At 38.5% G+C, this 26,956-nt stretch overlaps 2 protein-coding genes across 4 annotated transcripts in view; both read left to right on the top strand.

Moving 5' to 3' along the window:
- Positions 1-35: 35 nt before the first annotated feature.
- ccdc169 (coiled-coil domain containing 169) lies at positions 36-8,503 on the top strand. 2 transcript variants are annotated; one of them, XM_055148832.1, is made up of 9 exons: positions 36-168; positions 248-330; positions 564-674; positions 771-811; positions 3,074-3,172; positions 3,494-3,547; positions 7,571-7,644; positions 7,993-8,112; positions 8,197-8,503. In XM_055148832.1, exons 1-9 carry the CDS (start codon positions 92-94, stop codon positions 8,222-8,224), a joined length of 687 nt encoding a protein of 228 aa, XP_055004807.1. In that variant the 5' UTR covers positions 36-91; the 3' UTR covers positions 8,225-8,503. The 2 variants fall into 2 exon arrangements, with proteins under 2 accessions (XP_055004807.1, XP_055004806.1); XM_055148831.1 differs by having other exon boundaries at positions 7,993-8,503.
- Positions 8,504-12,150: 3,647 nt separating this feature from the next.
- dclk1a (doublecortin-like kinase 1a) overlaps positions 12,151-26,956 on the top strand; it is a 61,659-nt gene continuing 46,853 nt past the window's right edge. The window contains exons 1-3 of one of the 2 annotated variants that reach the window (XM_055148928.1): positions 12,151-12,283; positions 12,945-13,340; positions 14,130-14,473. In XM_055148928.1, the coding sequence (XP_055004903.1) occupies positions 12,980-13,340; positions 14,130-14,473 (705 nt within the window). In that variant the 5' untranslated portion in view covers positions 12,151-12,283; positions 12,945-12,979. Of the gene's footprint in view, positions 12,284-12,944; positions 13,341-14,129; positions 14,474-26,956 lie in introns of those variants that run through there. The other variant, XM_055148929.1, reaches the window with a different exon arrangement.

The raw sequence follows: 26,956 nt of genomic DNA, 5'->3' as shown, positions 1-26,956 counted from the left end.
CGCTTTTACCGGAAGTTCGCGTTTCCATGGAAACGCCGAGGCCCAAACTTCTTTTCAACAGTGCACGAGTTTACGTCAGATTTTCGGAAACATGACCGGAGATAACGAGTATCACAAATACGACCTGGTCCAGCTTCAAGCTGAGCTGGAGCAGGAGAGGGAAGTCAAGTAAGATTCTGATTTTAGCTCTTTATGATTTATATTGTTTCTGTGGTGGAAATGTTGCACAGTTTTGTTTGGGTCTCAGAGAAATGCTAGAGGAGTCTGTGGCGGATCTAAGGAGCACATTGTGTGAGCTGCAAGAAAGACTACACAGTGTTGACGGAGAGGGTACGTGCACTTTGTTAGGCTATAATTTGCTAATAATTAAGGCTACACTATAACCTAATGCATGAGACAGTAAGTGGGATAAATGCACAGCTCCTCCTCCTCCCTCACGTAAACAAAGAGTAAAATGTTCAAAAGCAATAAAGTGAATAACGTAGCCAAGAATCCCACAGACAGGATTAGATTTTGAATTGGCACGTGTTTTTGTGTGTTGTGTTGACCACCTATCTGTCCAGGTAATGAATGGAAGACAAGGTATGAAACACAAGTAGAGCTGAATGGACAATTAAAACGACAAAACTCTCTTATAAAGGAGAGATTAGAAGATCTACGAGGAAACCCTATAGGTAAAATCAAATGTTTTAAGAGTTCTCTGAATCTGTAATTTACTTCATTGCGATGGATATGTAACAGTCCGGATCTTGTGTGTTGTTCTTTTCCAGATCGTTTGGCCTCCATACGCTCTTATGATGAAATGTCAATTGTGAGTATAATTTTAATTTTCTAAACATTTAATACTGAAATAATTTCATGTATGTACGATTTTGGCGTTGATCTTGTAATATTGAAAACACACCAGTAGAGGGAGGTAGACATACACTACCTATCAGAGTTGCACTGACAGGAGCAATGCTGCCAGCTGCTCTGTCTATGGCTTCTTGTGAGAAGCTGAGTAAACCCGACTTTAATCAGTGCACTGTAATCAGAGGATTACAAACCATGGGAGAGTAATGCACACTAATTACAATGCTTTAACACTACACACACTGATACAGGCTCAGGCCATTTAAGTCTACTGGACCACAACCAAATCACAAATTACAGTTGTACCTGATGCAGTAATCGTTGTATATTTTTAAGTCATACAAACACTACTGAAGGAGCACTATGCAACCATATCGGCCCCCTGCTTGTCTCATGAATATATTATTGTCTGAAATGTTCCACTGTATAACATACTTATCAATCATGCTATTACACAGTTATAGGTGTTTTTTGTTTTTTTTGCTTAAATAAGCACACACACAAACACACACATCTCCACAGATGTGACCTGTATCTCTTCTCCAAACTCAGGACCTCTTCTGGTTTACAACATTTTATGATTATCCACAAAGCTGCTCTTTCTTTGTTAAGTCCATACACCTTTACCGCACACAGTACTTCTTTACTGCCTTTGTACATGCAGCAGTTGTATTTAGTGTGGGTCCAATTCCTGCACTGTGGCAATGCAGTGCACCATTAGTGTTCTTGTGCCCTCTGCTGGTTATACATTTTACATAACAGTTGTTCTGTATACATAAGATCTATATTTAGTACATGTAATACCAGCTAAGGTGTTTAAAGGTACATCATAAAGTACTAACCATATGAATGAGTTTATTGTTGGTGTCTAAATAAGGCCATGTTGAATATAACAGAAGACTAACACCTCAATAGTGGAGATGGAAATAGAAAGTCTATGTGGGGGAGCCTGAGGCAGAAGTAACAGATGCTCATTAGTTTATCTACAGAGTGACCATGAAATTCTGGATTATTTATGGAAACTCAGATAAAATGTGCTATAAACTTACACAGTTGGGTCCGGTCAAGTGGGCCTATTTTTTACATTCAAACAGCTCTTATTCAGAAACTAGAGGGACTATTGAAATATGTAAGGTATCAGAATGTAGGAAAGAGTTAACACTCCAACAGGGTAAAGTTAAACCTGCAATATTCTTTCAAGTTGTTGACAAAAAAATGTAAAAACTCATGTCGGTAACGGAGGGAATGAAATATGCAGCACTTTTTGGGCAATAAATACAAACAGCGATAACTACCGGTTCTCACTTACATATCCTTAACAAACTGGTTTGAGTATTTACTTAATATAGTTTTCTACCATATGGTACAAGATTAGGTTGAAAAACCTCTTACTTTTTGAGTAATGAGATTTTTTATTAAGAAAGGTCATGGTAACGGAGGGAAAAGTAACGGAGGGAAAATTGTGCAAGCAAGTAGAAGGTGCATGATTTTGCATAAGTTGTCAGCTTTTTTCTTACAAAAACTTTAATATTACTTCAAAATGAAATTTTGACCAATTTTGAAAGTTAACCTGAAGAGGATTTGCAGGTCTTTGAAATTTGGGAAAGAATTTTTGTTCAGGACCTGAAAATTGAACATGTGACATTGTCTGTTTAAAACTTATGTAACTTTAGAACCAAAAATGGTACAGAAAAAGGTAAACAGTTTCATAAACTAGAGTACATATGCTATCTGTTGAATAGATTTTTTATATCAGATGCATTAACTTGAATTTTTGGCCTTGTTGTATACTTCTGTTTGACCGGACCCAGCTATAAATACAGCAGGATATTTAGATTTAGACTTATTAGATTTATTTAGAGAAACTTTACTGATCCACAAGGGAAATTATTTGGACACAATAGCTCACTCTTCACAATATAATATAATAAGAGCAAAAATATAAATGATGATAATAAATACAAAATAAGTGGCAAAAATAGCAAGAAACTGGTGTCAAAAAAGAATAATGACACAATTTGTACAAGTAAAAAAAAAAATCTGGGCTATATACAAGAGGTGGGTAAAGAGAAACAGTGCAAAGATGAGTAATGAATAGTGATTAACATAAAGTAAAGTTGTCATGATATATTTATGTTTTTACAACATTACAGTCCTTCCACCCTGAACATTTACTGAAGTTTTAGCCCATATTGTAAAATAATAAAATCTTTGTCTTTAGGAAACATTGAGGCAACGACTGAAGCTTCTGACCAATGAGAAATCAGAACTCCAGTCCCAGCTGAAAGACTGTCATCACCAAATCGAACTAGAGGGCAAGGTAAAATGCATGATTTAAGACTTATTTATTTTCTGCTTTTACTAATCAAATAATTTCTAACCTTTGTCTGGTATGTTAGGGTGTATAGCCACCTCTTTGTTTATTGTTCCCTTGAAACAAACAGAACTTGTGTGAATGAATATGTGGCACGTGCAGCTCTAATCCTAATCTGCAGATCGTTAACACTGAGGAGCTCCTCAAATATGTGCAGCCAGCAGCCCCACCATAAACCACTGCAGACAGATTATTGCCGATAAAACAATCATAATCCCTGAATCCAACCGTGTAACTGGATCTTGTGTGGTGTGTTTCTAATCCCAGGCATTTCATAAAACCAATGATGAGAGGCGGGCCTATCTGTCGGAGATAGCAAAGGTAAGAAACAGCCAAGAAAATGTTACCAAATGACTCACACTTTTCAGTCTATATTAGTCTGGGCACATTACTATTTTTTAAAATTCAGAAGGTAAAAGCTGTATACCCGATTTTGATCCACAATGAATGACACTGAATGAACACACAATAAAAATATAGTCGCAAGCTGCAATAACGGGCCCTTGCCTGTACCTGAGCAGTGCCCTTGCACCTTCAATTTCCCTCTTTGCATTACACCCACTGCTAAATGTGAGGCGCTAGAGAGCCTAACCCTATCCTAACCTAACCTTAACCCCTTGACCTCCTAACACTTAACCCTAACCTTACCCTAACACCCTAACCCTACTCTGACCCTTACCATCTACCCCTAACCTCCTAAACTTTACACTAACCTGACCCTAACGCTACCCTAAACTGACCCTAATCCCTGACCTAACCCTAACCTAAACCCCCTAACCCTACCTTAACCCCTAGCCCCTAGCCGTCTTCTCACCTTGAACCTATCCTAACCCTGACCCTGACCTCGAGTTTTGTTTGTCTAAGACAAAATTCATTTTGTTCAGTTTTCTAAGAAAATGTTGTAAAAGCGGACAATTTTGTTGAAAATTTACCATGATCACACCCAAAGTCATATTCAAAATGTAACTGATAATCTTTAATTGCACATGGGTTCTGTGTCTTTTGGCCAAATTTGCAAAAGCTCACCAAGCAAAACTTCAAATCCAGTGATGGTGATCCAGGACAGAAGCCAATGTCCATCCATGTCTGTCTTTGAAAGCTTCATATATCCAGAAAGAAAACTGAAGAAGACCATCTGGGCTGTGTTCTGGACAACCATTTGTGATTCCCACTTTTGACACCAAATTGTGACAGAAAAATTACATATCTCTTGATGATAAATTCATTTGCCAAGCCTGGTGAGGAGAGAGCAGCTCTGTACTAACTCTGAGCTCTCTCAGGAGGCTTTACTGGATCAGAGAGCACTTCTCTATAAAGAGTCTCTGCTGCACTGTATTTGGAGTCTCAACTATATCAAGGAGTGGCACTGCCTTGTGAGGTTCTACTGTGTAAAGAGTCTCTACTGCATTTGGGAGCTCTTTTGTATTTGGAGCCTCAACTGTATCAAGGAGCACTTCAGCATCAGGAAGATCTACTGTGCCAGGAAGCTCTACAGCATTAAGTAGATCTACAGTATCAGAAATCTCTTCTATGTAAAGAGTCTCTATTGCATTAGGGAGCTCCATTGTATTTGGAGTCTAACTGTATCTCAACTGTATATTACAGTGTCAGGAGGCTCTACTGTGTCAGGGAGCTCAACACTGTCTGGCGACTCTACTTCATCAGACTGTACTGTATAAAGAGTCTCTACTGTGTCAGAGACCTTTACTGCATCTAGCAGATCTTCTACTGTATCATGAGCCACTACCGTGTACTGTATTGTATTTGGAGTTTCAACTGTATCAAGGAGCAGTACTGCACCGGAGAGCTCTACTTCATCAGACTCTACTATGTTCTACTGCACCAGGGAGCTCTGTTGTATGAGAAGTCTCGGCTACATTAGACTCTACTGTAACAAGAGCCTGTACTGGATCAGGAAGTTCAGGACTCATTATGGGATCAGAGATTTCTGCTTTAAAAATCTGGTTGAGATCAGGTATCGGCTCAGCAGCGATGTAACCAATATCAGGAAATGGTTCAATATTAGGGATTGCCTCAACTAGTTATTTGTGCAGTTCCTCTGAGAGTTCCTTTGGCCATTCACTGTGGAGGTCCTCAGACAAAAGGTGAGCTGTGGAAGCTCCTCAGTATATATATCTGCGGGAAGCTGACCGATTTCATCAGCTGAGGCAGTGGTGATGACCTGAAGCACACTTTTGCATAGGAACTCAAATTTACAAAAAGTTGTTTTTCTGGAAACAGCTGAATGATTTTTGCAATGATGTTCTTGACCATTTGATCCTGAAAGCAACGATAAAAGTAGCACTGCTAGACCATGGAGAAGATGGATTTTTCAAGCCTGTCCAGGACAGATTGGGCCATTGAAATGGTCGGAGGAGTCAGCTCTTTGGATAGCATGCTAAAATATGGAGCATCCACAGGAGGCCTCCACAGGCTGAATATGAGGTTAGGGACCACCTCCAGGACCACCTCCCTTGGCTGAAGCAGGCGGGGCATCTCCTCTACATTCTGGGACAGCAAGTCCGCAAACCTCTCTGCCACGTATAATAGTCTTGGATGTATTTGTAAAAGAGTCAAAGTTAGTTGAGCATAAAATCAACTATAATTAACAATGTTGATCTAGACACTTACCTGACAGTCTCAGGGATGTTTTTAGGGTTAATGACTAACCCCGCTGCCTCAAGCACAATGTTGAACATTCTGAGGCTAAGACTGATTACATTTCAAGCCTGAGACAATGAGCACACAAAGGGTGCATAGAAGGCTTGTAGAAAGAGGCTTGCTAGATCAGAATAAGAAAATAGTTTTATTGCCATTGTCAGTGGATAAAATGTACAAAATAGGAACTTGCTTTGGCAGTATGGTGCAACATAACAAATGAATAAAACAGTGAATAAAATATAAATATTTATAAACATTTGTTTGAGTAATGATGTCCATGAGCCTTGATATTTATATGTTAAGGCACAATAACAAATAAAGCTAAAAGGCAGTGAAAGTGAAGATTCAACCAGAGACTACAAAAGTGCACCCACACTGTTGAGTTCAGCTCTCAAAATGAGCCTGAGATGTGCCTGGTTTTGAGGAGCAGAAAAGTGTAGTTTTAGAATGGAATCTTCAACCATGGTTACTGCTGTTCAGGCACATGTTTCTAACCTGTAAAATGGTTTCCTGACATTTTTATGAACTTGTGAAAAACACAGTGGAAAATAATTAAAATTTTATTTTTGATAAACCAATGTGTAAAAAGTGCAAAGAGTTGTTTTTTTTTTTTGTTTTTTTTTGTTTTTTTATGTAAGAGTAGCAAGATTATTTAGAGTATTTTCACATTTTAAGTCCAAAAAGGTAGACCATTTTACTTGATAAAAGTTTTTTAATTAAAGTAATCTTAACTTGGCTAGATTTCTTTTTTTTTTTTTTTTGCAGTGTGGTGTATTGTGAAAGTTGTTGCATATGCAGAGCTTGCAGATTCTTGCTCTACATTTTCTCTCTAAGGCCTAGTTATAATTTCTCATTCATCCTTTTGCTGCTGTTATGTAATAGGTGAGAGCTGAACCAGATAGGACGTCAAGGGCGTTCAGCTATAGATTTCACTTGTAGTACATTAAAATGTGTTTGAGAACAACTCTGTATCCTGTAACCTTTACAGTAACAGCTCTGAGCCCATATGACACTATTTTCTGATATATGTTATAATGTTGTTTCCTCATCAGAAACATACTTGGAGTTGTTTTGTTTCATTCACACATGTTTAACACATAAAATCTGCATATTTAGACTGAGTTGTTCTCTTTAACAGAAAACTGTCTGTTGCACTTTGTGATGTGATGTGGTGAAACAAGAAGTGCTCTACTATGTTTTTAAACTCCACACACCTTCACTTGAATCATTTGGATCATTTCAGCCCTGGAATTGCCTTGCTCTACTTATCTACCGAATTAAAGGTAAACGGCAGCTGTTAACTTAAACTTACACTACATGACGGTGGAACAGAGCATTTTGAGCTTTGGAGATATAATGTAGAGAAGGTTTCATCAGTTGCCATCTGGACTCCTTGAATCCTTCTCAATATTGAATCACTCCTGGATTAATCAAAGTGTTGCACCGTCTCTTTGGAGATATAGACAGACTATAGTAATAAAGGGTTACTCAAACATGTGTGAACAAAACAAAACAAAACTCTGGGTATGTTTCTAACAAGGCAACATCATTCTGACTAAAAGCTCACAAAAGTCTTTAAAATCTAAAATATATCACATGTAGGTTGGGTCAGTTAATATTATCTATATTATTTTTTGTTTGTTTGTTTTATTTACTTATTTTTATAGTTTTATTTACTTACAGTTGTCTTCAACACTTGAAGTCCAAAGAAGACAGTACACCACCCAGCCACACAGACCAGTTGAAAGCAAACAGAGGTGAGGAGAAAAGAACTTAGTAGGAGATAATAAATATAAAAAGTGTTTTGTTTGCATATCTTCAGATTAGAACTGTTATTTAAGATTCCTGACATGGGTGCAGTGCTATATGCATGATACTACAGGACTTTACATTTGGTCAAACCTATTTGGATGTAGTGCTTTCCATTAGTTTTGCCATATAAAGAATTAAGACTTCTCTGCAGTTGATGCACCTTGTGAGGATAATAACAAATATGGTCAAATAAACCTGCTTGAATTTAAAACACATGTTCTGTAAATGGAATTCACACATTTACACTGAATTGCATAATTTATTCATTCTCATAGGCATCTCTTTGAATACAGAGTGAAGCCAAGAAGCCGGAGAGTAGAGCCAGAAGGGCCTGGAGGTGCTGTGGGCGGAGCCACTGCCACAGGAGTTACAGCTGAAAGGAAAAAAGAGAAGAAATCCCAGAGGGGGAGCAGGTTACCAACGCTCAAACACTACCTGAAACATTAGCCCCAACCAAATGCAGATACTGAAGGCCACTGGTACTCTCTCCATTACAGGATTCAACAGTTCTGTGCAAAGCCTTAGAATGCGTTCACATTTGCACATTCACCACATCAAAAATGGGGCCAAACCCAGAACAAAACCTGGACTAGATCTATACTAAACCAAGACTAACAGGACCAGACCAACTCCACGCACTCAAAATGGGACCAAACAAGGACCAGACCATGATTTTGCACGCTTAGTCATGTGTCAAATTAAATATAACATTTCAGGAAGAGATTGCATAAATATCCATCTATAGTTATTATGCATTTAAATATAGGAAGAGATTAAAAATTCAATTATATTGTGGTCAACAGAAATAGCATTTCACATTTGAACTTCAAGTCTGTTATTCTTATCTATTACCTGTATGAGTGCATTGTAAATAGGCAGGAATGATATTTTGCACAAATATATATGATTAAAATGTGTTGACAATGAACAATATAATTCTGTGTGTGTCATAAAAGCAACTGCTGTTTTTAAAACTTTTATTTTTGCCCAGTGTTGTACACTGTAAGACAAAGTACCATATTAAACTGACTTCGATCACCATGAATATGAATGAACCTATTTCAACCACAAATCCACTCTTTCCCTTCTCATGTTCTGTTGAGTAGAGATCATGAGTAAGATTACATGCTGTCAGATCAGGAGATCGTCTGCTAATGCATTTGTAGCCTGCTGAGTTTGACATTTTCACACATTTTTTTCTAAAGGCACCTCCCACCTCTTGCATTACGCATCACCACGCATCATCCAACGCTTTCTTCAAGTGTAGTTCACCCACAGAGCAGCCAGCCAGCTCCTGTTCCACCTACTGACCGCCTTTTCACACGTGGGCACAAGAAAAGCTTTATTCAACTAACTGAATTTTAACAAGGCTGTTTTTTGGAGTTTGAAAGATGATTTTCTGTCAGTGTACTGTAAAGGTTAGCTTTTACTACTAAACCTGCTACTGTAATATTTTTCACTATGACTTGACTATGGATGATGGTCGGTTGACTCATATTGAAAGGTTTTCAAAATAACATAATGCGTGCCCTATGGTAAATGCCAAGCGGCAGTTGCCATTATCGAAGTGGAACCCTGATATGTGAAATCTACCATATCTTGTCTATATGTTGAACTCATGGTTGACATTTAAGCTATGATACTGCATGCTGTTTTTTGTAATTCAGCTTTTACAAACAACAAAGTTTGGCATTTCTTTGGACTATTTTACACACTATTTAGTGATGAAATACAATGAAACAAATTGTCGAAAGCAATGAAGCCAAGCAGAGTTTTGGACAAGCTCAAACTGACTTGAATTAAATTAAACTGAATTTACTTTAAATTTAATAATTTAAATGCAGTGTGGGAAAAATAAAAACTATTGTTGAGAATATGCTACTGGTCAGATCAAAAACTCAAAAATGCTTTTACAAAGCTCTGCAGATCCAAACTTGAGTTGTGCAGAACTGGACTTTTGATCACTCTGGTTTACATTACACTTACATTATTATATATATATATTAAATGTGTTCAAAATTGGGTACAGGCCCTTGCCCATATATCAAAATACCAAAAATAGTCATATTTTATCTTTGTAAGTACAGTTACAGTCTCCTTTCTTCTAAAGGTTCACTCATATTTCTTAAATAGCTGGCTAATCTCTGCCCCTCCTTAATATGACACAGTGACAGGCTGTTAGACTTAGATTAATTACTTCATTTAAAGATAGCAGCTTGATGTTGAGACAGAGCAAATCCACAGTGTCGTCTCTATGTGCCTTCTCCAGATTTATAAACCAGCCTGTTTTAGTTTGGTTCACTGCTATGTGCCCGTGAATCTTGGAGCGGTAGACTGGGACATCTTAAGATGACAGGTTACACCCAGTGACAAATAGCTCAGAACCAAACTCTCCCAGTGCTGTCTGTCTGTCGTCTTGATCCAGTCAGTGCTCTGTGTGGCTCCGTGTGGCTCCGTGTGACTCTGTGTGACTCTGTGTGGCTTTGTGGGATCTGTGTGACTCTGCAAAAAGAACCATGTGTGAAGCTGAGCACATGTACCTCTAAATAAAGTTTCATTTGTTGTTTATTTAATGCTGCTTTTTTTCCCAGATCAGTGAGATTCAGCTGTAGAGTGGAGGGAGTTAAATCTATTGTCATTGCCTGACCAGCCAGTCCCTTATACATTCTGTCTTTGTAAAGTTTTGTCAAAGTGTGTGCTTCAGGTTAGCCTGGTATGTTATGTCATGGGAAGCATTGTCAGAATTGTCAGCAGTATTAGTATTAGTAAGTAAAATGCCATGTTATAAAGTTGATTATTACATGTAGAGATGGTATGTATAAAAAGAGGCACCACTTTAAAAATGTCTTAGTCATACTGCAGGGGTAAATATTCCAGTCTCATTTAGGCACTGAGCCCATGCACTGTGGAGGCAAATGTCCAAAGCAAATGTCATTACTACTGGCCACTGTTCACAATGTGACTGTTTTTTAATTGAACTTGATCACTCCATTAAAGTTCTGTCAAACTCTTCTCAGGGGAAGTACCAGTGATTATAAAGATTGCAGTCTGACGATTCTATAAATATATACAGTAGTTATATTTGTATGATGCTAGAAGGTCTATATACACTATCTTGTACATGTGATCATACGTGTACTTATGTATGATTATAATGTTTTTCTCCTGTGGTGGAGCAACAAATGATATAGTTCCTCATGCATATTGATTTGTTGCAGGTTTATCTGATGCTCATCTCTCATTATCCCAGGCTGGCATTGCCACAAAGTGCCAGTCCCAGAGAACTCCTCAATTTTCCCAATAGGTTGCTCTATCAAGGTACACCTTAGCACCTCATTTGAATTTACTTTGTTTATTTGTATGATAGGGCTGTAAATTCTGCCACATTTCTTCACAGTGTATATTTAGCAGGGACAGTTTTGTCACTGTTCAGTTTGTGATGCACAGCGGAGTCCCACACATGCACCAAAATAGATCCTCTTTTTAAGGAAAACTCTTCAGCTTCAGTCACTTCAAGATTTGAACCATAGCTTTCGTCATTCATAAACTTCTCAAAAAGCACTATCCTCTCTGCTGCTAATCTCTCATGATTAGTGGTCTCCCTGGGGTTGTCTTCTTCATGTAAGATAAACACAAACGCTCAGAGAGAACTAATTATGATCGTGCTGCATAATACTTTGAAGCTGCACCATATTTTGAACTGATTCTGAGCGCCTTGGAGACTTGCAGTGTACACAATGGAGAACTGTGTTGCATAACATTTCACGTGCCACTATGCCACACTTAAAGCTGCTCTAGTTGTATGGTTTTACTTAAAGGTCTAATGGCACATTCAACACACAGATTTCACATACTACTCTATACTCTTTGTGTCTGCCCCAAAACTGGAGAAAAGGTTGAGTTATTAAGGGACACAAGTGTAAATGCTGGAGATGGTCCAAGAGAAATATCTCTTTTTTTTTCTGTAAATCACGTTGAATTGCTTTGTTTAGGACCTACACATGTGCTATAATAAACTTGACGGCTTGTCTTATTCATAAAGGATTTGACAGACTGGCCACTCCATTAAAGCACTGGTCAGCACTGCGTCCAGAACAAATGCCGTCGTTATAATGGTCAATTAAAGAGAATAATGTAGAGCCGCCCAGCTGATTTATCCATAGATGGGGGTGAGGCGTGCAGGACCAGTCGCATCCCAGGCACGGGTGGTTAAGCGTGGGCTCGCATCCTAATGAGGTGGGGGTGAATGAAAATCACGACGCGAGTGACGTGGAAGCGAGAGAGACCGAGCTATAGAGAAACAGAAAGAGAGAGAGAGAGGAGGTGGTGGAGGTAGGGAAAATATGGGAGGGGAGACAGCTGCTACCCAGTGCTTTTCCAGCCCGTGACTGCTCCTCGTGCGCGGTGTGTGGTGGAGTGGACCTCATCAGACGGACAACAAAGGGGCACACGCCGGCTTTAAGGGGGTAGGCTACTGCATTGTGGACCCCTCTCTTTACTCTCTGAATTATAGTTTCTTTGTATAAAGAGTTTCATTAAAGACTGTCACGCTGGAGGTTACCGAGGAGTTGATCTCTCGAGTTGGTAAGTAGGATAATAATTTCATAATTCATCACATAATCATAACAGTACTTTTATAAGAGATTAATCCAATCAATTATGTGCACTTATAGCATCCTTATGTTTTGGGGCCAGGCTCGTTGTGTTATTTAGTTTTATATCAATCTTTTTTTTTTTTTTTTTTTTCTTAACAAAATTGAATAATGTAGACTATCAAAGATTCAGTAAGCTCTCTTCCCATATCTATTCACAAATATCTGCCAATTTTGTAACTCTGCGTGAACGTACGCAGTACCACTGCTAAAAACAACAACTTGCAGTCAAAGTACAACATTTAGGCTGTTTGGTTGTTTTGGAAACCCCGTGTCAAATGGCTTCGCTGTAGTGTGGCATGGAGCTATTGAATATTTATAAAGTGCCTATTACAATGGGTCTCCAATCGATTCGTGATCACGGCTGCGTGTGCGTGCCCCCGTCCGTCCCTCTCCTCCACCTGCCCCATGTCAGACGGTGTAGCCGTAGCGCACTGTCCGCTGTTCGGCTTAACCGCACTTAATCTGTCATTAGGGGGTTATTTTCAGACGGGCACTCCGCAGACCAGACGTACATAGCGCCACGGTCGATTGTTTGTGTTGACTTTGATAACTTTTTACATTCTTATAGATATTTCTGTGGGGTTTTGCAGATAGTACCGGTGTCCTTGTAAGCCTCGGATACGCCATGGAGACGGAGCACTTTGACGATCGGGACAAGGGACAGAGGCATAGCCGATCTAGCGCCAAGATGAACGGGGTCATGAGTCCCACGCACAGCGCCCACTGCAGCCTGTACCGGACACGCACCCTCAAGACCCTCAGCTCCGAAAAGCGAGCCAAGAAAGTGCGCTTCTACCGCAATGGGGACAGGTACTTCAACGGGATTGTCTACGCCATTTCTGCAGACAGGTTTCGCACTTTTGACGCCCTCCTGGCTGACCTCACGCGCTCACTGTCCGATAATGTGAATCTGCCCCAAGGCGTGCGCACCATCTACACCCTGGATGGGTCCAAGAAGATCTCCAATATTGAGCAGCTTGTGGAAGGTACTGTATAGAGTAAAAATAAAACCAACTTGCTATGTCTATCCCCAATGTATCCTATGTACACACGCACATCAATTATTCAAAATGCATAGGCGATAATATAGTATCCATCTCTGTATATAAGAGGGATCATTTGATCTGTTGTTTTCCTGGTCTTCTCAAATCTTGTGTGTTGAGGACAACCAAATATAAAAAGTATTGTAATTAATAGAACCTAACTGTTTACATGATACAAACAACTCCTCCTCAAAGAGCTATTTTACTCACTGCCTAGAGCCAAACATACTTTTGTGGCTTAATGATTAACACACTATTAATAGGTGCAGTATTGTTGAAGGCTTCAATTTAAAATTCCAAATATAGTGACACATTCACTATACACTTTACATTAATGGTAAGATTCTCCTTAGATTGAACATAATGAAACTTACCTGTGATCATTCTTAATGTGTGTCATGTGTGTTGTTTATAAGTATTTGTAATGTACAGCTGCAGTTACAGATTTGTGAGGATCCCAATTTGGCTTTTGTCAGACTTACCAAATAATTATCCATATTTCTTCCCTTAATAACAACTATACAAAGTTTCATATCAATGTAACAAAGTGATTTGCTAAAACATAAAGAAAAAAAGTCTACAATGAAATACAAATGCCCAAATACCTTTGGCTTTATACTTTTACCTTTATACATGTTTGTGAAGTTTTCTTTGTCCCAGTATTTTTATGACACATAAGAGCTGTGTTTTGGCAGTTTGACAACCCTGCTGTTTTTTCCAAACACTTGACAGGTGACAGCTACGTCTGCAGCTCCATTGAAGCGTACAAAAAGTTGGATTACACAAAAAACGTCAACCCCAACTGGTCCGTGAATGTCAAAGCAGCAGCAGCTTCCCGTGGGCCTGCGTCTCTGGGCAGTGCCAAGACTCAACAGGAGTTCCGGGAATGCAAGGACTTCATCCGCCCCAAACTGGTTACCGTGGTGAGGAGCGGAGTCAAGCCCCGTAAAGCTGTCCGAATCCTCCTCAACAAGAAGACAGCACACTCCTATGAGCAGGTGCTGACGGACATCACAGATGCCATAAAGCTGGACTCTGGAGTGGTCAAGAAGATCTACACACTAGAGGGGAAACTGGTGAGAGTTTACACAACCTTACACTGCTTTGTTGTTGTTATGGTAAACACACATATCAAGGCATTTGCTTTGTTTCGGGTGCAATCATGTCACTAATTTAAATTCAGAAAACACTCCCTAAAAAATTGAAGTTAGCAAAATCAATTGTAGTTTGGTAAAGGAGACATCCACCTTTTTGCTATGAGATCATATTATATAGTTTTATTTTACAGTTTAAAAACAATTAATGTGCTATGTCCAAGAGCAAAGGTTGCTTTTGGCTAGGTGCTAACCAAAGTTGTCAAATTTTTGTTACTTAACCATGGGTCCTAAAGTAGTGGGCTACATGAAAAAGTACATTTGACTGAACGTATTGCATCAGGTAGCTGTTCTGTTATAGGTTGAAATACTGTATACGAACATAGTTACTTGGTTGTCTTCTGAAACTGAAAGATGAATGCGAAAAATATATTGTTTGCAGTGGTGAAGACTTAGCCTAGTACAGTGATATGGTTTTATTCCCCTTGTTTTGGTCAGGCACTGTAGTTCTATTAAGCACTGTAAAACTCTAAATATCATTTATGTCGCCTCCAAAGCATTGCTTGCTTTATGCAAAAGTAGGCCTATTTGAGGCCAGCTTTGAGTGTTACCATGGCATCAAACCATTGAAGTTCAAGTTCAATAGCCTAGATATTGCAGATTTTTAACATGTAAGGTGGAGTCTTATTTTAGCATTATATCTGAATGTGAGTTCCTATTTTACCCTATCATGTCTTGCACAAAATGATTTTTTAAACGTGTGTGGCATTGCATTAAGGTCAGTTAAAAGGCATAAGGATCAACAGCATAAAAGGCATCTTAATATTTAATGTCGGTGCTCATTCTTGTAGCACGAGGCTTTTGTGAATGAAAAGCAGCCATGCAAGGAGAAAGAACAAAAAGGGTCCACAGTTTAAACTGGAGGGTTCAGCTGACTAAAATCTATGAATGGAGTCGGAGTCCTCTCCCACTCACTACTGTTACCTCAAATACAAATATCACAACCCCCCTGATAGTCCACCCACCTTTTTCATCTGCAAGTCACTGCAGCAGAGCTAGGATATAAAAAGACTGAAAAGACACACACTATATAACGAGGTAATTTGTCTATTACTGCTACTATTTAGGCTGTTAACACATTATTTCATATAGGGGATGTTAAAGATTCTAAGATGAAGCAGGATATGGAATGGATATATCCGAAGAAGAGCATATGTTTTGTTTTGGGGTCAAAGAGGACCAATTTAGAGGTACAGAGGAGGGATATGGAATAGTGTGGTAGAAAGAGACTCAAATTAGAGCTGGAAACCAAAATAGATGTATGGATATAGTGAAATTTTGTTGTTTATTTGTTACGGAGACTTCAGTACAATTAGATTGAGGCAAATGATTCACTGAAGAAATTGTGTCTTTTTAAAATACTCTTGGCAACATAAGAACTCATGATGAAAGATATTATTTTGGAACCAATTGCATTTGACGTCAGGCTATTCAGCGTCACACAGCAGTAATCATGCTGTAAATGGCTAATTTGTGAGTCATTATGATGAATAGAGCACATTTGCTATAAAAGTATTGCCACCTTGTGCTTCTTGTAAAAATATATCTCTTTCCTTATGGTTTATGAACATTGCACGGACATGCCTGTTGAGTCATCTTCTGGGTCTGGAGCTGTCCGTTCAGTGGTGCTGAAGTGAAGCGAAACTCCTGTCTTTCCTCTCAACTTGTCTTTTATCAAGGTAGCTAGCTAGAGCAATTATCCTCTTTGCATGTTTGCCGTATGCTTAGATGCCCTTCCACAAACCAATCCAACTCACTGTTTATCTAAGTTTGTACTTTTGATATTGATAAGATCTGAAAATTCTCTATCCTTCCTTTGTGGTGCAAGTGGCACACTTTTTCATCAGCATTTTGTGCGGTCGCCATTGGTTACTGCTGCTGTCCGGGAGATTACACAATAATTGCAGCTCTCGCACTTCTGTATCAGGGAGGAGGACTGTTATGGTTAGGCTATTTTTAGAAATTATATTGATTGGGTCTGTAGGCATGGTTACAATACGGCTGCCATTGTATGGGCAGCTTCTTTACTTGTGCATCAATACTATTACATTCAAAGATTATTGTCAACTCTTTTATATAACTGGAAAATAACAGCAGCAAGACAAGCAAGCACACAATAGCAAATGTTAAAAATGCATCCCAATAACATACTAAGTCAGTTTAAGGAGTGCAGTGTTGCTATAGGACTGAGATGTGGCCCTTTGAAACTATATTGTCAGTCCTACATTATTGATCAGCAGCAGCCGTACAAGTAATTAAGTGAGTGTGCGTTGGTTTCAGGTGACTTGAGGGGTTAAATAGACAGTGCATTTTGCATGTAGGCATGAGCTCAGGCCTTCTTAGCTGTGTCACTGATGCGCCTGTGAGCTGAAGTAGGTTTCTAGGCCTCTGTCAGCTCTCTGTAGACCCAAAGATCCTACGCAAAGTCTTCAAGATGGCCTCCTGCTTTCATTAACCCTATAATGAGGCCAGAGGCAGTGGGCTACAGCTCACATTTGGACCAGTTCTCTTTTTATCCTCGTAGTCGCGTCAAGGCAGCTTAAATAATTGATATTTTGCTTAATAACTGATTTACTATTTTAAGACTCTTTGAAAATGCGCAGATTAGGAAAACTGCCAACTCTGGAGTAACCAATGATGTTTCACTGTAGGTATCATTTTTGATCCTTGTTTGAAAAAGTGACAATGTCATATATACAGTATGTTTATATTGCTTTTATTGAAAGAAAAGTCATAAATAGTAATAGCAATAGCAAAGAAATAGTCAGATTTGGGTACATTTTGTATTCTGACCTTGTTTAAAGTGATCTGTCTTTGTAAATTATATAGAAAGACTAATGAATTGTATAGGATGTGTGTATTTGAGAGGACCATAACAAAGCATTGGTAATTGTAATCCAATTAGAGTGAACAGGTTGTGAACAGGTACCAGAGTATTTGATATGTCCTGACACTTTCCCACTCAGAACGCTCTTCACCAGTAGAAATATGAGACCCAGAACGTGTCTGTGTATTTCTACTGGTAACATGAGACATAAGCTGAGGAAAGCTATATATCCTGTTACACCACTGCTGCACAGTTTTATCTCTGGACTTTACCTAAAACATTGTATGTGAGTACATTTAATAAACACGGCCGTATTTATGAGGTGACACATTTTAAGAGATTTAAACCAAATGAATTAATTTACTTCCATTTTAGTCAGAAGTGTTCATTTGTGTGTAGAAAAATACATTCATTTATTAAAAACGTAACACCTTTTCTCTCATTAAAGCTGCACTATGTAACTTTTTAGTTGGGGGTCCATTACCTGCTTGTTTCTATGGATATGTCATCTCTCTGCCTGGAAAGTTCCACAGTATGACATGAAACATTTCTTAAATTACAGGTGGTTTATAGCTCAAAAATACCTAAAAAAAAAGGCATTGTGACTGTGAGTGTGGTCGCCTCTCCACAGATCTCAACTGTAATGGCATGGTTTGGTCTCCATGAAGATAGAAAGGTTTATACCATACTGTGAAACATTCCAAACAAAGCAATAACATCTCCATGGAGACAGGCATTTGACGGACCCTGCACCATAAAAGTCACACAGTGCATCTTTAACTTGCAATACAACTTTATATGAACAGACTGTTTGGTTATGACATCATAGCTCAGAGCGATGTTGTCATAACTCAGAGCCAGTGATTGCGTGTGCTGTGGATTTGTCTGATCAAGAAGTTAGACCGTCTATAAGTGGATTAGTGCACGGACATGTCGGCACTATTAATACATCTAAGCTCTGTTTACACACAGGCTCCAGTCTCATTCTCACACATAGCGACTACTTAATCCACTACTGTTCACTATTGTGCTGCAATAAAGAATAAAATCGGTGTAATCTCTCATTTGTCCAGGAGTGGTCCAGAGTAGATAAAGTTTCAAAAGTGTTTTTCACAGCGTTTTTGAAATTGCCATCCAGCTGTCATTTTCAATCCATGGTACAGGACCGAGAAGCTCGACATGTTTTCTGCCCTGAACTAGCCCTGCCTTTAAGGAGGAGTTAGTCTGTGGGTGAAATAAAGCTTAGTCTATATTCATAGGTTTTGTTTCAGCTTCCTGTTTTTGACATTTTCACCATTCAAGTATTTTTTGCTTATTAATTGCTACATTATTTTTCAATCAGTCAATCAATCAAACTTTATTTATAGAGCGCGTTTCATACAAAAATGCAACACAAAGTGCTTCTCATGACTCAGAATCCCATAGGCATTATTGGAATTTTGTATATAAGAATCTCATTTCATTTTAAGTCTCTGTTTCAGTAAATTAGATCTCACACTAAACTAACTTAAGGGTGGTGGTAATTTTAATATCATCATATATCACTAGAAATTGTTATTGTGGATTTTCATTGCAAATAGTTTAGATGTTGACCTCCCCCAATATGTTATATGAAGTTTTTCCAAAAACACAGAGAGTTCACAAAATGTCCAGTTTGTGTCCCATCTAAGATGATTCTTCAATGGATAACAGCAATGTAGAAGTTTATACAAGATTTTCCTTTGCTTCTTGGTGATGAGATATTTGTGAGGTCATGTCCATACATTTTTTCATGGAATATTGTCAATAAAGTCGGGCTGCTAACAGAGCACGAGTAGGGCTCTGTTTGGGAGGTGCACTTGTGGCGACAGTCGCTCTTTTTCCTCGACCACTCATCATAAGGCAAGTTTTATTGAAGATGAAGCCAAGTAAGTGCCTTTTGAAAAGGTTTTCAAAGTTTGGTGTGCAGCGTCTTCACTTACGCCTGCTCAAGCTGCCATCTTCGGGTGCTGGCCCTGTCCTGCCGCTTCCCCAGTTTAGGCTCCTGGCACCACTAATGACATCACTCTGTTGCAGCCAATGAGATAGCGACAGGGGTAACCCTCTTGTCATATCACTAAATACATCTCAGAACATCAAATAAACAAAATGTGAACTAAAACATGTTAAATTAATACTACTGAGTTTGGAAAAATATCAGACTAGGGACTATTTTGTCTTCCCCAAATAATGATTGTGACATATTCCCACCATATGCAAACCTACACCCTTGAAACAAGAAAAGAGCTTAACTTAAACTATTTAAGTTTTACTCACTCACTCTTTCTTTTTTCTTGCACTCTTCCTCTTATGTTTCCACTGTTGTGTTTCAATCACCTCCTGGGTCTGTCCATGTTTATCCAGATTTAATTGGCCATTAAACTCAAGTCAAGTGTACGCAGACACAGCTGGGTCACCCCTCTGTGCCCATCTGCACTACAGCCCCCTCCCACTCTCCCTTTTTCTCTCTCTCTTTCTCGCTCTCACTCTCTTTATCATTCGCTCTTTTCCTCTTGCGTTTGGCATCACTTTTCTCATCCTTTTTCCCATCTTTTTGTCTGTCCAAGTTTTCCGCCATCACTCTTATTTACTTGGCATATTGTTCAAAAAATTATGCAACACTGTTTGTGCTTTCCCCTTTTCTATACAGTATGCTGCATTGGCTGTCTCTCCTAAGCTACTTTGTTATTTCACGTGTCTCTCTGCCAACTTGTCACAGTTTTCATGCCTATTTAGTTTGCGTTTAATTAGTGCACTCAGCATACACTTCAAAATCCCACAGCTTTAGCATATGCCGTCTCTCCCTCCCTGTAAATCACCATCTCTCTGTTCTGTCAAAAATAAAACAAAGTACTTAGTACACTGTGACTGATGATGTAATCTGTATTTGTTGATGTGTCATATCTTGTAAGAGGACAGTGGGGAGTCCAGCTGGTCCTGCTGATCTGCTGAGTCACACTTAGTTGCAGAGTTGTCAACCAGTGGTCTGCTTTGTGCAATGCAGTGGTGTTAAGTAACTCATGGACATCCAAACAGGCAGAACTTTATAGTCACTGATGTATTAGCAACAGTTTGTGAGTGATAGTGATTATGGGTGCACCGATGCAACTTTTTCTGTTCCGATACCAGTGTCGATACTTTGGCTTTAAGAATTTACTGATACCCAATATCAACTGATACTAGGGCAGAACACAAACAGCATTAAGTAAAGAAGTGCTTCAAATGTGCTTCATAACTATTATTTAAAATTTAAAGATACATTTTTTTTAAATTACTGAACAACTTTGTAAAAATATGTATTTTTTATTGTTTGTTTTTATTATGAGACTTTTTGGGCCGGCATTATACAGTAAATGATCTTATTATACCAAATTATAGACTAAAATGTTATATTGACCTACTCAATATCTTGGAAGCTGACATCTGATCCACCAAAATGTTCAATATTGGCAGTGAGATCTGACACCAGGTGCATCCCTAATACTAATATTATTATTGAAATGTGGTATGAACTTTGGTTCAGAGCACCCCCAAAAAGTGCAGTCGTCAGTACATACCAAAAGTTATCAGATGTCCTAGTGGTGTGGGTACAATCAATATGAACAGTATGACATCCTCTGTATCATGATATTCCTGTACTGATTCCATTCATTTGGCAGTTCTCCTTCTCACTTTCTCCATTTCAGTTGGACATTTTCTTATATTTGGCTAGAGGTCACGATTGTTCCTCCTCATCTGCATGATCGTTCTACAATAAAATTTGACAATCAGCTGTAAACTGATGCACATTTTGAGACATACAGGAATAAGATAGTGTAAGCGAATTAAAACAATAACAACTGGACTTCACTTTTTTGAAGCCAATGTTTTGCTATCATCCAGATAACTTCATCAGGGCTCTCATTATCCCTGAAGCTATAACAACCAACATTAAGAAACAGACAAACAAAAGTAAACAACAGTAAATTCAGTAAGTAGAGATCACATATTTTCTTTCCAGACACCCAACTCTTTTGTGTATCTGGGTTTTGGATCACAGAGAGAGAATGCTAATTCAATCTACTACTTTTGGTGGATGAAATAACTACTAACTTGTAAGTGGGAGTGTGTAACTTTCTGAGAGTGTAAAGTCAACTGCATGATACCATGGATATTGATTGTTAAAACCATACTTTGAAAGATTTTCCATGGAGATAGATATGTTTCATGCCACACTTTGGAATATTATAGCTAAGGAACAACATTGTGCATGCTCAGAGAAAGGATGCATGTCTATTTTTATTTCTTTGCCAAGAAATTACATACTGTGGCTTTAACAAAACTTTCATGTATTTCTTTTGATTTGTACACATACATTACTAGTTTCCTGCGCCTGTACTGTACTGTCTTGAAGTTAACAGATTACACTAGTCTTAGTCACTACATCTCTCCCCTCCTCCTCTTGGCCTGTAGATGCCTGTGCCTCCGTTAGTGGGACAGACTGGAGCTGAGGAGCTGCTGCCAGACCGGGATCGATGGCAGCCTTTTGAGCTCAGACACAGTTTCAAACACTGTCTGACTCACATACACTGAGTCACTCCAGTCTGTCAAGCACATCTACATCTCAAACAGCCCCGCATCTGAAATACTGTTCATGGGGTGGATCTGAAGTGGAGGTGGCAATTAGGCACAATTAGATAATGTCAGGGAGTTATGTGAAGAGAAAAATCTGGTAAAAAATATACTTAAAACAAGGATTCAGTCTCCCTTCACCAGAAAAGCTATGGCATTTATCCACCTTGTGATGCCACGGGGTAATACTCCACTGTGTCTTTTTAAACTTGATACACCTTTACAAGAATCATTTGGATAATTTCAGCCCTGGAATTGCCCTTCTCTGTTGAAGAAGAGGTAAAAGGTGGCTGTTAACTTGGAACAGACCATTTTGAGCTTTGGAGATGTGGACAGACTAATAATAAAGGATTACTCAGACATATGTGAATGAAACAAAACACAACTCCAGGTGTGTTTTTGAGGAGGTAACAGCATTCTAACATGGCTTAAAGCTCACAAGAATCCAGTTTGTGTAATGTAGGACCTTTAAACAAAGATTCCTCCAAATGATTCATTACTACCCCCTCAAAGAAAGACTGCAGTCATTACACAACTGAGTCAAAAGTTTTGTAATTATCTCCAAATCGAAACAAAATAGTTCTCCGGAAAGCCCAGTTTTAGCTCCAAAAGTAAAGTTTTGAGCTCCCCTGGTGGCGTGCTGGAGTGTTACATAAGTTTTGTTACATAAGTGCAGCAGTCTGGCAGTGGGGCGTGTGCCTGTTTAGGTGAATGCGCAAACAGTGCTGCCAGCTCAGACCTCCACTCTGCTAGTTAACTATCCTCATGTCACCGCAGCTCTTGCCCTCCCTAACCCCTCTCTCCTCTTCTCTTTCTCTCTTTCCCCTTCTGTATACAGCTTTCTCTGTCTATCTCTGTCTCTTGCTGTATCTCCCTCTTCTCTTTTCCTCTCTCTCTGTCTCCGTCTATTTGGTTATCTCTCCCTCTCTCTCTTCTCCTCTCTTTCTCTCTTTCTTTTCACTCTCTCCTTCTTTCTGGTTATCTCTCTCTCTCTGTTTCACACTCTGCCAGTCTCTCTCTCTCTCTCTGTTTCTATCTCCTCTTTTATGTTTGTGTCCTGCCTATTTCATTTCTCTCGCTCTTTCTCTCTACTACCCCCTCCCCTTTCTCTTTCTTTTCTTTCTACATCTCTCCCCTGTTTGGTTTTTACATCATCTTGTTTCCATGCTCTGTTTTTCATCTCTGTTGTGTCAGAATACTTGTAAATCTGGTTTGTGGACAGTGAGCACAGGCAGAATGAGGTCAAAAACAGGACCAGGGCCCATTCATGCTCTTTCAATGTTGTGACTTATTTTTCTTTACTTTTTTATTTTCATTCTGATCTCCCACTCTCTATATCAGTCTTTGATTTTAAACTGTTGATGTTTGATGTTAAATAAATGTAATAAATAAAATAAATAAATAAATGTTAAATAAATAGCCCTCAGAGAATAACACAGCATTTCTGAGAACATACATTAAAGGTCCTATATTATGCAAAATTGGCAACTGGCAAAAGTAACAGTTGGAGTAATGCCGGTTTATTATAAATTAGTTTGTCTACATCTTCAAAGCTGTTCCACCTTGTGATGTCATGAAGCAGCCATTTTCAAGTTAACAGTTATCTTTAAGTTATCTTTTGTCATAAACATTGGCAATTCCAAGACTGAAATCATCCAAATGATTCAATGTGTGTGGAGTTTAAAAACACAGTGTAGCACTTCCTGTATTACTGCATGACATCACACGGCGGAGCAGAGAGAAGAACTCAGTCTGAATATACAGGATTTATGTGTTAAACAACAACTCCAGGTATGTTTGTGATAATGAAACAGCATTATAACATAGATCAGAAAACAGCGTAATATGGGCCCTTTAAGAAACTCCACACACAAAGTAATTCAAAGCACTTTGCAGACAAGAAGGATGCATTACAATTAAACATACAAAAATACATTGAAAAGAGAAGAGCAATCAAATACTTTCAGTAGCTAATAGAACAGTTGGTAGCTACAACCGTGTTTATAATGAGAAAGTTGATATTGATTTGAGAAAAAGTGTCAAGTAAGGGGCTTATAACTGCTATATAGTTTTAATGGCACATACACAAGCAATACATTGAAATGACATTGTCATTATATTTTAAATACTAGACCAAAAGATCATTTAGCATGGCACACGTATACATAACACACTAAAATTCCAAATCCATAATATAGCGGTGCATTCAACCCTTTATATTTTCTTCAAAGGCAGTTTGACATTTCTGCATCTTTCACTCCCTAAAAATCCCCTCTAATCCTTCTGGCAAGTTTTTCAATCTCCTTTTGTCTCCCATATTCCCTCTGTACCAGCCTGTCCCTGTGTCCTCCCTCTCCTCAGTCTGTCTGTATCACTGTATAGCTGCAGTCTCTTCAGCACCACGGACAGCTCCTCTGATCTCACTACACAAACTGTGGCCAAAATGCTGTGTTGTGTGGAAGGCATTAGGGTGACCTCATTGTGTCCTTTGTGTTTTCACAGCGAGCCCATTGTGGTACATGAGATTACGACAAGCTCTAGTTGTGCTGTTGTTTTTGGCTGCATAGAGTGGAATTACATTATATATTGATGTGTAGTTCATCATTTTCCATGTTGTTATTGAGCTTGTCCCACTAATTTTGCAGGGATTCAGTTTTAATTCATTCATCACTGTACATTATATTGGCAAAATATATTTTTTCCCATTCAAAAGAGATAATATTTTGTTTTAAATGGTTAATCGCTATCTATCTATTCACAGATATAAAAGCTGTTTTCTTTTTTCCCTGTCAATTAAATTTCTTAACTTCACTTTAAACTGGTGTCGGTAATGTTATGTTTTTGTTTGTATTTTGAAACTCACATTTGTCTTACTTCATCTGCTCCACTCCCTCTCTGCACCTTACTTTATATAACATGAGATGCTGACAGGAGCACTCACTAAAACTGCACCTGCCAGACAGCACCTGACAGACTACACATGACAGACAGCACCTGATGGACGGCACGTGACAGACTGCACCATCCAAATGAATACCAAGATTTTTCCCGCTGCTGATTCAGAACCAAAGAGCTTATGGAACAGGGCGACAGGGGAAAGCAGTAGGATGTATTGCTGGCTCTGTTTTTCACTGGGGTGTAGTCATTTATTGGTAACACTTGGTTTGGTGGAAGAATTATGATAGTGCCAAAGGGCTGATTTGAAGAAACATTAGATTTTTGTTCTCCAGTATATAAAAAATGTATAGTATTTTCTCATATGATCAGAAAGGGTTGTTATCTTTAAATTAATCAAGTACTACTGCTACTACACTAAGAAACCACATTTTCAGATGAGCTTTAAAATCACGTCTCTCTGTACTTTCAAAACAAAATGATAATCTCCAACCGCTCCAACAGTGCCATCTTGTGGAACCACTTCTGCACCATGGCAAATATAATGTTTGTACCATCAATTAAATGTGCTCGGTTACAATTCAAAACCTATCTATATTAAACAACTATAATATCTAACATCACAACTTTAAGAACTATAATTTCTAACATCACAGCTTTTTTCAGCAATGTGAATGAAAAATGAAAACTCAAGAATGTGTACTTCAAGAACAGGACACTAGGTGGAGTTGTTATCACACAGATTTTCTGAAGCACTCTTAAGTTGCATAACAGGTAATTATATTTTCCTCCACTTTAAACTAGAGAAGAAATACCTGAAAAGTAATTTAAAATAATTTCTCACATTCGTATGTTATTATGTTAGTTGGTAATTGCCTTAGCTTTCCAAAGACCAAACACATCATTAGTTTGAAGATTTCCTTCTTAAATTGTGCTCACAAATTTTTGAGATTGCCGTTTTCAAAATTTGATAAGCCTCGTGTGTGTGCCAATTAGCTCCATCCATCTTTTTGTCATGCACACTTAAATATAAATTGTGTTTCAGTTTTTATCTTGTTGCTGTAGCTGTTGTGTAACCATGTCTCTGATGGGGTGTTGAACCACATCAAAGCCTGTTGTTTTATGATCACAAAGACTCAGGAATAGCTCCTCTCTTCAGCGTCTCACTGTTTCTGACTGTTTAACCTCCTCAACTCTGGGAGTAGTTAAGAAGAGTCATACAAAGACAAGTAGAGTTAATTTCTCTCATTCAGAATATCAGTTTTTGTAATTTATAAGTCAAATATAACTTTCAAGTAAAATATTTTTGTTCACATTTTTGAATATAATTTTCAGTTTGATTTTATTTTTCTTACTGAAAACAGATGATAATGACTTCCTACAGTATTTTCCCTGAACATAAACAACACAGACATGGAATAATTGCCGTTAAACTAAAATGGTCATATTTCTCCCATCAAAGTGTGAAAAGCGAATGTTTCTGTGTTTACTGTACGGGACAGATAGCTTTCAATTACGCGGTACACAGAAACTGGTATAGCTGTAAATTGCGTGCTAAAGATTATAAGAAGTAGCAGTAGCCTATGTCTCCAGCCGCGCTCCAAACCCACAGGGGCTAATCACCATGGCAACGCTGTTTCTCACACCCCTCTCTGCCTTCACACTGTATCACTGTATGCACTATACTTTACACCGGCGGCTTTGTGAAACGTCGCTGTCTTCACCTACATGTTTTACACACAATATTGCACTTTTCTCAGCTGGTAATGAGCAGTGTTAAAATGAACTGTTGTTTGTAATACTGTGGAAAACCATACTCCCATTTACAGTTTTGTTCCAGTTTTTATAATGCTGATATAATGACCTTCAATACTACTTTGCATCTTCTTTGAGTGTTCCATTGGGCTGATAGCTTGAAGGTTTATATGATGTTTTGAAGGAAGGAGATTTAAGTTTAAAAAAGTGTTGGTTGAATGCAGTGGCACACAAGTATCTCAACTTTATCTAGTATTGAGTTGTTGTTGTTGTTGTTGTTATTGTTGTTGTTTTACCAT

The sequence above is a fragment of the Boleophthalmus pectinirostris genome, unplaced genomic scaffold (assembly GCF_026225935.1).
Source record: "Boleophthalmus pectinirostris isolate CB_2022bp ecotype Guang Dong unplaced genomic scaffold, ASM2622593v1 HiC_scaffold_12, whole genome shotgun sequence".
Classification (NCBI taxonomy): domain Eukaryota; kingdom Metazoa; phylum Chordata; class Actinopteri; order Gobiiformes; family Gobiidae; genus Boleophthalmus; species Boleophthalmus pectinirostris.
Note: the sequence above shows the minus strand (reverse complement) of the source record. Positions and strands in the feature narration are given on the sequence as shown.

What these genes read in the sequence shown, in the direction of transcription:
- ccdc169 (XM_055148831.1), top strand. Translation starts at nt 92, where the DNA reads ATGACCGGAGATAACGAGTATCACAAATACGACCTGGTCCAGCTTCAA. An exon ending in TCTACGAGGAAACCCTATAG is followed by an intron (nt 675 to 770) that starts GTAAAATCAAAT and finishes GTTCTTTTCCAG; the next exon opens with ATCGTTTGGCCTCCATACGC. An exon ending in CCAGTTGAAAGCAAACAGAG is followed by an intron (nt 7,645 to 7,992) that starts GTGAGGAGAAAA and finishes CTTTGAATACAG; the next exon opens with AGTGAAGCCAAGAAGCCGGA.